Source organism: Lutjanus erythropterus, chromosome 3, assembly GCF_056507025.1.
Source record: "Lutjanus erythropterus isolate fLutEry1 chromosome 3, fLutEry1.hap2, whole genome shotgun sequence".
Lineage (NCBI taxonomy): Eukaryota > Metazoa > Chordata > Actinopteri > Lutjaniformes > Lutjanidae > Lutjanus > Lutjanus erythropterus.
This window is the reverse complement of record NC_139319.1, coordinates 42,289,348-42,303,536: the sequence shown is the minus strand read 5'-3', so window position 1 is coordinate 42,303,536 and position 14,189 is coordinate 42,289,348. Positions and strand designations below refer to the sequence as shown.

Below are 14,189 nucleotides of genomic sequence, written 5' to 3'. Positions count from 1 at the left end.
TCACTAAAAAAGTAACAGAACACATAAGGCAATAGCATATGAATAATGTTTGTATGCATTGTCAGTCATATTAGTGCTGACAAATTGCACATCAAATTCAGAAAATAAAAAGGGTTTGCAGTTGACTGCAAAGTCAAGCAGTCGATTCATTAAAATGAATTTCCCACATGAAATAAAAAGAAAGCAATTGTCCAAACTTGAATTTCACAGAAATAGTTAACAGAATAAATTTTGGTAGGACTTTCATAGGAAGCAATGACACAAAAGATTTGTTAAAGATTGAACAGACAGTTCACCCCAAAATCAAAAATACATATTATTCCCCTGGCCTGCAACGTTATTTGTCCATCTGGATTTTTTTTTTTTTTTTTTGCTATGAGTTGCAGAGTTTTGGAGATATCAGCTGTAGAGATGTCTGACTTCAGAATAAGAAGAATAATTCAACTAAATGACACTCACACTGTGGTGCTCAAAGCACCAAAAAATACATTTGAAAAGCTCAAAACCACCATCTCTTTCCAGAAATCATGGCCTTATTACTCAAGATGATCCACAGACCTTGATGTGAGCAGGTTCATATAGGAACTACTTTCTCTCTAGCAGTAAGGAAGTAGTTCAGGTAGATTCTACTGCAGGAAGAAAGTAGCTCACATCAAGGTCTGTGGATTATCTTGAATAACCAGCTCGTGATTATTGGAAAGAGACACTTCAAATGTATTTTTTTCCTTTATGTTCTGAGCACCACAAGCCAAGTGCTATTTAGTGGAATAATATCGTAGAGAAGGCAGACATCTCTTAAAACAGATTAATATATAGCTCTACAGACCAAGGGAAATATGTATTTTGGATTTTGGGGTGAACTGTCCCTTTAAAACTTGACACACACACACTCCCCCAAGTTGATGGTCCCATTTGATTCCTCTGTGTGCTAACAGTTTACTTTGTAGTATCAACAGCTGTTTTCCCCATATGTGACCAGCATGAAAGATCAAAATTAGAGAACAAAGGAGCAAAATGTAGGCAAAATTGAAAAAAGCAAAAGGAAACTATTAAAGAGAAATGAAGGAGAATCAAAACAACAGAAATACAGAGGGCTGGATGGACAGGAGGGAGAATACGGACCAAACATGGATGCAAATACTGAGTAGAACCAACTTATCTGTGCCAGATGTAGTTCAGAACAATCATTTGATTGAAACAAAACAAATGACATTCTCTTTATCAGCCCTGTTCTCCTGTTTAATTCATTCAAGACAGATGAACCCAGTCATTTTAAATGTATTCAAACAGTATTTGACCCATGTCCAGAGCAAACAGAAAGGAACAGGAAATAAAGTTAGAGGGGAAGATAAGAAGGAAATAATGCTTTCAGAACAATCACTTACTGATACTGATCAACAGAAAGCCACTGAGAAACCAAACCAAGATGGCCGACAGGAAATCAAAAGGAAGAACAAAAACAAAAAGATGAGTGTACAGTTCGTTTCCTTGTGTGTTATTGTCCTTGTTTATCACCTGGCTGTCACTCCAGTGTGTTTGTGTGTGCATTACCTGGTTGGCGTAAGCGTGTGTGAGCGCTGTGTGGTTCTTGCCGGGGCTGTAGGTGGGTCTGTATTTGTACATGGTGGGGGTGGGAGGGGCTTTGTTCAGTAGACTGCACTCTGCAGGAGGGTCGGGAGAAAAAGGTGGAAAAATCAGCACAGAATCAGATCAGTCATTATAAGCTGATGTGCAGATGTTTGGTGAAAGTTAGACAACATTACCCTCTGTGTTTCCTCTGCTGATTCCAGGGTAGCGGAGCTCTGGTTTAGGAGGAGGAGGAGGCTCAGCGTCACATGACTGGCTCTCCATCATCTCCAGACTGGACTTGGACTGGAAAGAAGAGAGAGGTAAGACAGAGAAAAATGAGAGACAAGAAGTCAAAGAATCACACCCGTGGACTGAAACATAGTCACGTAGTAAAACTGCTCTTGTTATTACTTTATACATAAGTAATATATTGTATATTGGTCCTCAAATGTCTTGTTTTGTCCACAACCCAAAGATATTCAGTTTACTGTCATAGAATAAATATAAATATTCATATTTGAGAAACTGAAATCAGAAATTTGGGCGTTTTTTCTTAATGACATGACTCAAAACAATTATCAAATTAGTTGGTGATTAATTTCATAGTCAATTAATAATCGATTAATCACTGGAGCAGTAATGAAAATGATGGGAATCATATGTTATGTCCATCATAGTCACCACATCTCAACCCAAATGAATATCTATTCATAACACTACTTTCTGCTATTTTAAGTATATTTAATCTTTTGTCTTAATTAAAGTTTATTTTTACTTTATCAATAAAGAAGGCATATCAATATCAGAATTTTTCACTCCATAATATCAGAATTGGCCCCAAAAATCCAGCTGATGCAATATTTCTACAAATAAGTAAACTGATAAAAATGGCGGGTGCCCTGGTAGCTCAGTTGGGAGAGCGATCACCCCACATACTGAGGCTGTGAGTCCTCTGCAGTAGCTGTGGGTTTGACTCCCACCTGTGGTCATTTGATGCATGTCAGCACCCCCCAACTCTGTCTCCCTCATCCTGTCCTCACCTCAGCTGACCTAACAATTAAAGGCATAAACTCCCCAAAAATATATAAAAACAATAAATGAATGAAAATGCCAAATGAGAACAATGCCTATAAATCTTTTAGTTAACAAAAAAGAATCAATTTCAAATCCAGTGTTATGAGCCCAGACCAAACAGAATCAACATCCACCTCAACAATCCATTTCCTGGCAGATACATTACTGCCTGTGGGACTTTATTCTGCCAAAGCAGAGTTGACTTCAGGCTATGAGAAGCCCACAACAACCTCCACCAAGCACTAACGTTCCACAAAAATGAACACAACAAATGTCATCACCTTGTTGGGCCTGACTGATGTAGAAAATGTTGCCTCCTCCTGACATCATGAAACAATGAATGAACTGTGTGTTTGTATCCGTTGTTATGAAGCATCACAGCCAGTCTGGGCTGATAGATGTGGTCCTGTTGTGTTTACTGATGCGACCTTACAGGATTTCTGTTGCCTGAATTTCAAACAGCGTTAAACCTTTTGTTGACATCTGGAGCTGCCTATATGCAAACTTTCCAGGTGCAGATTTGAAAGAGAGGCACAGCAGCCTTACGTAACACGGCTTTATCAACAGGCAAAAGCAAGCCTTGTTTTTAACTAATGTATAAATCAAACAGAATGATGATAGCACGCAGTATTGATGGCATTTTAGTAAAGTTTGTCCCTATAGACATGCATCTTGCTGCTCTTACCCGGTGCAGGTCTCCCTGTATGCCGTTGTCCAGGATCTTTGCAGCCAGCTGGGCCTCAGTCAGCTGTGGCCGCAGAAAAGGAGGCTGCACACACACACTCTGCACACACTTCTTTCTGCCCAGATACCTGCAGGGAGCACAGAGACAGTAAATCCACATCAGAAAGACCAACCACTACAGAGGTGCGTTGTTCTTACAGGCTTGTTTTTGAAGCTATGAGCACTGAAACAGCATCATCTTATCATCAGTCAAAACTTAAATCCCCTCAGCTTTCTCAGTTCGTCTCTTAAAATGATTGTCTTTGTATGTTTTGTGCATCCTGAGGAAATTAGAGATATGTTTGGTGCTGTGAGGAATGTGAAGTATTACTGGTGTTATATAATGCTTATGAACAGCCCACATAAGATTAGAAGAAAAAGTTTAAAAATGCACCTGGGTGCCTGTGAGCTGCAGAGGACATGAGAGACATTCTTCCAACAGCCATTGGTGAATGGGTTAACACCTCCTCTGAACTTCCCTGTTACCTGGAGGAAGAGACAGGGAGGGAGACAGAGTTACACAGAAAAATAGGCACGAAGATACATTCACTCAAAAGATCTGTTATGCAGTCACTCAGGAAAGTGAACTGAATTTGATTAATAGATTTATTGACTGATACAAGTTCAAGAAGCCAGTGTAACTCTCGCAGATCAGCAAACATTGGCCGAACATTTGTAAAATGCATGTAAGTACTTCTAGCTCTGTCCAGTAGAGAGAATTTATATGGAAAAATATTATCACCACAAAGATAAAACAGTTACAAAGTGTCCAACGAGGATGTGGTCATCGTTGGAGGAGAACTCCTCAGCTGATCATTTTCACATTTTTTGGGATTGTACTGTAATTCAGCCCTATTGTCCGGGAGTAGTAGTGGAAATAAAAGCAATTAGTGGCCTGGAGATTAATCAAGATTTTAGTACTATATATGTAAGTAATATTTCAACCAAACTCAATTCTCATGACAAATATCTTCTCCAAATACTGCTTGCAGCCAGTATAAAAGCCATAACTAGGAAATGGATGATAAAAGAACTCCTAACAAAATTAGAGTGGAGAGTTGTAAAAGAAATTTACCACATGAAAAGACTAACTTACTTCTTGAAACCTTGTGTGGGTAAATTTGCAAATTACTGGATGAAGTGGTTATGACATTTTACTACAGCAGAAGACTATCAAGAACTTCAGAGTATCCATTTCCTATCCGTGCATACCCTCAAACTTTTTTTGTCATTTCCATCTGTGTAACAGTATAAATGTGAGTATTGAACTGTGGGAAATATGTGTCAAGATGGATGTGTGAACATCTGTTGTTTAAAGTACATTGATCCCCTCCCTCTAAGTTTGGAATGAAGTCCAAAACATGTGAGCTGGATGGAAACGGATGGACAGGCTTGATCTTTATGTGTCCTCTCCCTGGACATCCGTGTGTACTGACCCTTAACTGGATTCCATCACCTTTTTTAAACCATCATTATTAGCACACGGACAGATATTCATACAAAGAAATGTGTCTTGAGAAGATAAAAACTGACATATATACTTGATTGGTTGAGCAACCCTAAATGCTTTTAACAGCTGTACATCTATGAAACTGGACTGTATTTTGTCTTATGCCTGTGCCTGTTCTTGCGCATCACAAAAATTAATAAAAAACAAAAAGTTAAAAACAATAAAAGATCTGTCGGTGGTGCACATGTATTGAAACACTTCAGTTTCCTACCTGTTCATTGGTAGTCCTTCCTCTGGCCACAAGCACTATGTGGAAACCAGTGAGGCCAGCAACAGGGATGAAGAACAGGCCTGCAACGCACATTACTGCCAGCCTGAGAGCACAGGGCGTCAAGGACTATCTTAAGAGACCAGACAAGACCAGGACAGATCACCTTCAACAGATGAAGGACTACAGAGAAGACTTTAATAGATTTTGTGGCAATGTGCCCCTTAGATTTGGATCTTTCTTGTGTATAAATGGAGCACCTGGCCTGATGGTGGTGTTAGACCTAAGAGCCTAAGAAATTGAATTCATCAAGGAAACCTGTTGCTCTGGACCCATCATGAAAGCCTCATATTGCCATCTTTTCCAATAATGTCAATACCTTGATGCCCACAGAAGCCCATTTCCACCAAATGCGGTGAAAAAAAAACCATTCTGTAAGTCATTGCATAATGAGAGACTTCTTCAAAATAATGACTCAGTTTCTCTAAATAATGAGAAACTTTCTCAAAAAAATTATATAAAATCTCAAAATAATAAAGAATGTATTCTGAGAAAGTTTCTCATTTGAGATACAAAGCAAGTTTGTGACTTACAGGATCTTTTCTTTTTCAGGTTGGCAGAATTGGGCTTCCATACTAAACAGTATTCTTCATAAAGTTTCAACCTATTTAGCACAGAAATCTCTCAAACATCTGGACCATCAGGAGACAACAATGCACTGCCAGAAACTGGACTAATAATATGTTAAAATGTTAAGTTTGTTCTCCATTCCTTACACCAGTAAAAGGCTACTTGTCTCAGAATACTTAGTGAAATCCTCCCACACCACGAGAAATTAATCCTCAGGACATCTGACACAGCTATAACAATTTGTGGAAGCTGAGGAAGAACTTCATTCACTGCAGCAGTGGGCAACACTGGAGCTGAACTATTGCTGGCAATTTACAACAGATAGGACAAAACAAGTGGGAGAGGTCCTTAAAGGATACGTGACGATGGCGTGCAGGCGGTCGATGCTCTGGCGATGGTAGAGGATGAAGAGCAGGCCGAAGCCAAACACGGCCATGATGTGAGCCGTCAGAGACAGGAGGAAGAGGAAGAAGTAGCGGTAGTTCCTCCTGCCGATGCAGTTGTTCACCCATGGACAGTGGTGGTCAAAGTCCTACAAAAAGAACAAAAAGACACTGTGGTGAGAAAACAGTTTGGATTTTTTTTTTTACTTGATCTTTTCTACCTGTACTTTTTGAGCTGCTGTAACGTGTGAATTTCCCCGTTGTGGATCATGTACAGTAGCACTACTTCATTGATTCTGTTGCAGCTGGGGATTTTCTCAGAATTAACGTGAACAAGCTCCCGTTGATGATCGTTCACCACCATCATTTGTTACTTTTATCAGTGAAAGTGCTGTTCTACGATGGTCAGCTCAGGACGTCATCATTTTTGAGATTGATTGAGATTTTTTTTTTTTTTTGAGGGTTTTATGTCATTCTACAGCTTCCCAGTAAACTGCAGCCAGTCCCAAACATTGAAGCTGGGTACATGAAATCAACCAAGGACACAACTGTAGAGTATCATCATGAATTCCACCTAGGGAGCACCCGTTTTCAGAGATATTTCAGACTGAAAGTGAGAGTGTGGGTCATGATTGGCTACCACAGCATGACATCAGGCTGCGTTTTTCCAAAAACTGACTTAAATTTTCTGCCACACGTGCAACATAAAAAACACTCTACCCCCGTTCATATGACTGAGATGACTGGTGTTTACGCTGCAGTGCTGGATTCTGTCTGGTTTAGTTTAGTTTTTTGGGGTTTAAACACGGTACAACTTGTCCTTGAACATTTTAGCTAATGCTTAGCTAACTTAGTTTGTTATTGCTATCTGAGGCCACTTCTTCGATTGTCCTTGAAGCCCTCTGAAGTAAAAGTCATAGTTTTGATCACAGTAACTCAGTGAAGGTGTGATTTAAGATGGTGTTCCAACATCATTCATTCCTCAAAAATCTGTAAAAAAAAAAAAAAAAAAAAAAAAAAAAAAAAAAAAAACAGAAGACAACTGCAGCTTATCACTATCTCTCACTTTGAAAGGAGTGGTCAGAGGCACATAATTCATACAAGGTATCATGAGGTTCGGTTCACCACATGCTTAAATCTGTAGTTCAGGCTTAAGTCGTGAGTCATCACATAAACTTCTATTTTTGGAAAATCTGTGTTGTGTCAAACTGCACTTTCGTCCACATTATCCTGCAACCTTTAAGCAAATTCGATAACAACATGAGCAGACATCATGTTCGCTGTGATGGATTACTAAAGCCAGTCAAGTCCTCTTTGATGTTTGACAGCTGATTTTGACTGGATGCTGAAATGAAAAGATATGTAGAATGAAGAAAGACACAAGTGCTCTTTTCGTCTTCTTTTTCTTTTAGTTCCTGGTGCCTTCATGGACTCATCCACCACAAACAAAAGGGCTTTATGGATCTGAAAGACTGTAAGAGTTTTTAATGGACTGCTATCAGCTATATATAACCTGATACATTAGGATCATTAATTGACATTAACCCTATGGACTCTGAATCTGCCTGCTGTCACAGGCCTTCAAGTGAGTCTGAGAAAACAAAGTCTATTAGACAAACATTCTGCAGGTGCTGAATGCATCTAAGTGCTGCTGCTGGTTGCATCTGAGCCTCACTGTTTTGTTGGGTCATTGATTTTTGATGAAAGGATGAAGAAAGGGCCACAGAGCTGCAACGATTTGTCGATTATTAATCAATAATTAAATTATTTGCTAATTACTTTGATAATCAATTGATTGGTGTGAGTAATTTTATGAGAAAAAAGTCAAAATTCTCTGATTCCAGCTTCTTAAATGTGAAGATTGTTAAGTTGTGGGAAAAACTAAATATTAAGGACATCATCTTGGACTTTGGAGAAACACTGACCAACATTTTTCAACATTTTCTGACATTGTACAGACCTAACAACTATTAATCGATGAATTGAGAAAATAACTGACTGATGAATCAACAATGAAAATAATGATTAGTTGGCTACCCAACTTCAGACCAACACTGACACTCGTCTCCCCTGAAGCCATTAAAGGAAAACTGTGTTTCAGGAGGCATATTGTTGATGCAGGTTTGTCAAACACAGCATATTGTCAAAGTGTGCATGTGCAAGTGTGTATTAGCTACTTTGAAACCTAGAGAGTGTGAGAGACTGAACATGAATACAGTCCTAGTTATTCAATGCAAACAGTGAACAGGTGAGTGTGAGCACACCTCGACACAGTTGTCACAGACGGAGCAGTGCGAGCACCGTGGCGGCCTGTAGAAGCGGCAGGTTGAACACCACTTCATCCTGACCTGGATCCCTCTGATCTCCACTGTCTTGTAGAGGGGAGCACGAAAATCGTCCTCTTTGTCCTCGTCCTCCTCGGCTGCAGAGACGGTAACAAAGAACACATACACAATCAGAGATAACCCTGAAACCAACCACAAAGGACATTTCAGCCCTGAAATCAGAACGACCACAAGTTTGCAAAGCCATGCTTGTTAAGATTTGAATCATCAGTTGGAGACGCATCAGTTGACTTGAGATCCGTCAAGTCAAGTAGTCATTTTTGGGGTGTTTTTTTGGTCAGTCAGCATGCAGCTACTTCTGCTGACATTTCTATCCCCAATAAAATCACTCCACCACGTCAACTTGTCCAATCCGGTGGGTGAAGACGTCTGCGACAGGTACAGGCAGCTGCCACACCCTGGGTAAGTCCGAAGGCCTGAACATACCTCCAAACAGATGCGTGTCACCAGATGGAGGCCGGAGGAAGAGATCTTTCTGATAATCTACTACTACAACTTTTAAAATAAAATGCCACTCTGTCAGAGACATGAAAATTAAAACATTCCTCTTCAACCAAATTATTAAAGAAGTAAACTAGAGAAACTAGTTTATTATTCTTACAAGCTTGTATTTGGTTGACCTAAATTTACCATTTTGTGCAAGAATGCTGCCTTCAGATGTTACTCATGAGCCACAAGAGAGGGGGGCGTGAAGTGGCACGACCGCAGTGTCAAGTTCATTTGAGTTGTCAGTGGTCAACAACATGGCTGATGACACACCGTGAAAACTCCCCATAGTCAGTGTATTACCTACAGTAGATGGCAGTCAACACGTTTAGAGAAGCAGCAGGAGTGCCAGCGCAGGAAGCTGTAGACCAGCAACTCTTATGTTTTGTGAGATCAAATCACTGTGTGGCTGCTTTGGAAAAAGTGATATTCGGCTTATGAAACAGCAGTTTGCAGTCGGAAAAGTCTGTATGACAAGTAAGGTATAGTGGTGAAAATATTCTAAATATAGCCTACACTTTAATAGATACTGATTTTCCTAGGTGTCTAAAAGCCATTTTGCTGCTGACCGTGTCCATATCAATATGCTGCTTAGCTTCTTACACAGGTACTCCTGCTGGCAAACTGGGTGCACGTCAACCGCCATCTACTGTAGGTAATACACCGACTGTGGAGAAGTACTACATACAACCACACTTCAAATAAATCTGAACTATCCCTTTAACTTCTGCCTCAACTCCTGCTCTTACTCCCTTACTGATCCTCCGAGAATCTGCCTATTTGACACAAGCAGAGAAGTTTTTCCATCTTTTTGATGCTATTAAAATGGAAATACAACTTCTGAGGGTGTAACAGAGAGTCAGCTTTGTGTGTGTATAAGCAAGAAATTGATTCACTTTGAAAATGAAGCCAAAAGGCAAACTTGACATTTTGCAACAACAGTGATATAAACATCCTGCAGACAATATGTAGCGGCCTTTTGATGACACATGACCTGCATCACGCACACATAACGTTCATTGACCCAGACATGCACTCACCTCTCGGGAAGATGCCGGGGTCCATGAATGTGGCCATACAGAAGTTAGCCAAAACAAACAGGAAGATGACTCCATTGTAGATGGGCACAGCTACTGAGAAACGCTCTGACAGCCACGGGCACCTGAAACGATGACGAACAGAGAAGACAGGAAGTGACACTCAGAGGAACAGTTTATGGTTCAGTTGTAATCAAAGCCAGGTTGTGGAGGGCCACTTGTTGGTTCTTTTACAGACAGTGAATCATCATTCTCAATAAAACAACACTGATATTCTAAGAAATATGTTTGTTTGGTGATACTTATTTTAGGCTGGCATTTATTTTATCTGTTGCATCCAGAACACACAGGTGCACAGGATTGTTCTCTATACATGGATAACTGGGAGCTGGGTTGAATTTAGATGATTTCACATGAGCCTGGATTTAGAGTTCTACAGAGCTGTTATCACGACAACATATCTGTAGGCTCAAACCTACGAAAGTGTAGGATGATTCAAAGCCAGCTGAATCATTGGTCAAGCCCTTTAAAGGCTAAGGCTGGTCGTTTTCTCTGTTTTCCTTATTGCTAGCAAATCCCTTGAAAAGACCAAAACCAACACCCTGACTGTGGCCCACTGGTTCCCACTGACGATGCATATTTATGAAAATGGCTCACAAATATACAACTGCATAAAATGTCTTAAAACTAGTGAGTATTTGGGGCAGCAGGATGATGTATGAGGGATTCAGTCAAAGTGGTACACTGATGTGTTTTCAGAAGTTCCTGGATTTCTATGGCACAAGAACACACAGATACTTGTTAGTAGGATACATCCATTAGTCGCTTCATTGGATTTGTTGATAGTAATTAGAAAATTAAATACTGACGGAGCTGTCCTTTATGACTTGGTTTCAGATATGGTGACGCTTGCAGTTTTAGCATGACCTTGTTATCTAAAAAACAGATCTATTTCGCAATACCTAATAATCAGTGATCTCACTACCTGCTGATCATCTGTGGATTTCTAAATGCAAAATAATAGCTTGAACAGCAATGAGAACAGCTGCTACATTTTTTTTCCAGGATGCACCCAAAAACTACACTTTGTCACCTGCAGGTCACTGCCACAATATGTATGAAGGGCTACTGTAAAGACTTTGGATTAGTCCAGCAAAGTTTTTTTTTCAAACTCTGCAATTGTTTCCACCCAGTTTTGACAATGAAACCTGGCAAACTGTCCCCAGTCTCTATTGCAGCAAGCAGCTAGCAAGATAGTCACTAAAACTACCAGGATGGTGCTCCAGCCTGGCAACCTCCATCACATAGCCCCAACAATAAACTTTTCCAGAGTTTTGCATTTCTACACACCTACACAATGTGGCAATAAGCTCTTTTGTCAGGCTGATGGACACTGCTGACTATGCTTGCAGTTTACTCCTGCTTCCAGCCCCTGAGCTTCTTTTGTATTTGATTATAATAAGGTTTGCATTCATGCCAACTATTTTTATGCAAATAAAAATAGCAAGGCAGGTAGCTCAGTTAGCAGAGCATATGCTCCAAGTACCGAGGCTCTGCAGCAGCCGTAGGTTCGATTCCTGCATGCTGCCCTTTGCTGCACGCAACAACGCCCCACTTACTCCCCCTTTCCTGTTGTTTTTTAAATAACAAGTCAAGATATTAAATTAATTACAATCATACTATTGGCTTGATGGCCTCCAGTGAGATTACTTTGTTATTATTGTGTTCTTCCCTCATTGTTCAGAACACTACAGTAGAAGAAAATAAGAGGGGATGTGAGAGTGGCTGCAGGAATACAAACACTAACAGACTCACCAAGAAAGAAACAGTGAGAGACTGGATGATGGGCTTTTGTCAGAGTGACAGATGTTGGCCTATTTTCTCCTCACTAATCTGAAGCACAGAGCTGACTGCCCACCACATTGACCACACACACACACACACACACACACACAGATTAGATTTTCTCACATATGCGCGCACAGATACACACAAACAGACGAGCGCACACACACACTTGCTCACACCTGTCAATCTGACTTTCTCACATTTAAACTACACACACATTGTTTTTCCCACAGACAGTGCTTCACATTCACCAACTCTCGCCACAATTTTTCCCCTCATCACACGCTCACTCTGTGACAAACGCACACAAACCCACTCCAGAGTGAGGTGTCAGCAAGATTAGTGATGACAGTCTAAAACACCAATGACATTCTGTCAGAAACACTCACAGCCACACTGAGCCGGGAAAATCTCAAAATGCTGTTTACGAGTGAAAACTACCTCAGTCCAGCTAACTCCTCAAACAAACTAACTGTACAAGGCAGCAGTAGCCCATCAACTCCTGTGTTCTGTGAGGTTAAATGACTGCTTTTGCCAAAATAGTCTGGTCGCAAGGTAAAGCCATGAAAATATTCTAAATATCACTCACACTTAACCTAACGGAAACACTTGCATTATGAAGCAGCACAAACAGGAAACCGCAGGGTTGGGTTCATCAACAATGACTTAACATGACTCCTACACAGATGAAAGCAAATATGACACAGCAAAATAATGCAGATACCTGAAAGTCCAAACGACGACACAGGAGAGAAACATTTCAAGTGTAGAGATTCAGTTAGAAGGTACAGAAGTGGTAAGACGTGAACACAAAGACACTTCTAGAAACATTTTTCTCTCTGCTCTCCTGTACAACACATGAGCTCAGTTTCACAACACACACTTGTACGAGGGGGAGGAAGGAGGGTCATCACGGCATCACACCGCAGTCAGAGAGATGTCACCGCAGCGGGTTAGGCTTATTTTGGCCCCACTCCAGAGTAGGTCTATCTCAGGTGTGGCTCAGAGAAGTAAAAGTGGTAATGGAAATGCAAACCAGGTTTGACTCCACTGCATGACCAAAGGCACCAGTGGAAAAGCCCAAATAGAGCCCTCAATATTCAGAAATTCACATTATAAACAGATCACCACCTATTTGGCTATAATTTAGCATCCTGACATATAGGGATGGTATCGTTAGAATTTTATCGATACTACTAATCTTATCGATACCGCTTATTGATTCGGTACTTTAGCGGTACTCATCAATTCTTTTTCATTTGTAAATATTTGTGTTATAAAAGATATTTTAAAAAAGAATAAACTGAGACCAGCATTAGAAGCAAATATTTGTCTATCTAAATGTTGTCTTTAGAGCAGCAACAGTCATGTTTGCAACAGCAGAGCCTCTATTTAAACTCAATAATATTTCACTGTAAACAAAAATCATAAAATATCAAAAAAATAGGTCATATTAAGAAAAGGAGATGACAGGTCGATATGTATACTCAGAAAAATAAAGAATTCTGTCTGTGGTTGCTGACATCACAATGATGAGTGAAGTTCAGAAATAATGGAGAACTCAGACATCAGTCAATCTCATTCATCCTGTCCTCCGTCCTCCACTGCTCATGTGATTCTCTGCCTGCAGAGAGAGGAGGAGTTGCTTTGTCTCACCTAGCAGTGCAGACGTCTTATCCAAATATGAATTTGACAAAGTTTTAAGGTTCATGGCAAACAGTCAGACACCATACAGACAGCTTTTCCTTCACTTTGTTTATAACAATTTGCTATGAGCCAAACTAGTGTGTTGTGCTTGTGTAAAGCATAGTGGGTGGATGAGAAGACAGACAAAGTGGACTGATGTATCGTGTCTTACACTTTACACATCTGTACTTGTTGATCAGGTGTATTGATAAAGTATTTAGTATAGGCTTTTTATTCATGAGGGTTTTACTTAACTCTTTCAAGTGTAGTTGTTGTCAATTTGAGTAATCTTCGAGTTACTTCACCCGTTTCATTTCACTTTCTCTACCAGCGGTCTCGCTCTGCTGTGCACTAACCTCGCTCTGTGTGTGTGTGTGTGTGTGTGTGTGTGTGTGTGTGTGTGTGTGTGTGTGTGTGTGTGTGTGCGTGTGTGTGCATGTGTGTGTGTGGAGGAGCTGCCCCGACACAGAAAGAGGAGAGCCTGGATTGCAGTTGTGTGATAACAAACCCTAAGTAAGTACCGGTAAAAGAACAGATAATGCTTAACAATACTCTGGTCTTAAAAGAGATGATTCACCCCAAAATGAAAATTCAGTCATTATCTACTCACTGTCATCCAAACCAAGGGTTGGATTTATTTTGTCAGTTTGCAAAGAACTGCAGGAGTTTCACAGGAAAATGGCATTGCAG

General features: G+C 40.3%; 1 protein-coding gene across 1 annotated transcript in view; it reads right to left on the bottom strand.

The window, feature by feature from the left end:
• Positions 1-14,189, bottom strand: part of zdhhc5a (zDHHC palmitoyltransferase 5a) — a 35,308-nt gene that overhangs the window by 8,134 nt on the left and 12,985 nt on the right. The window contains exons 3-10 of the mRNA XM_084746928.1: positions 9,969-10,090; positions 8,362-8,519; positions 6,074-6,246; positions 5,088-5,190; positions 3,761-3,852; positions 3,329-3,455; positions 1,764-1,872; positions 1,552-1,661 (exon numbers count right to left, since the gene is read on the bottom strand). Of these exons, the coding sequence (XP_084603054.1) occupies positions 1,552-1,661; positions 1,764-1,872; positions 3,329-3,455; positions 3,761-3,852; positions 5,088-5,190; positions 6,074-6,246; positions 8,362-8,519; positions 9,969-10,090 (994 nt within the window). The remainder of the gene's footprint in view (positions 1-1,551; positions 1,662-1,763; positions 1,873-3,328; positions 3,456-3,760; positions 3,853-5,087; positions 5,191-6,073; positions 6,247-8,361; positions 8,520-9,968; positions 10,091-14,189) is intronic.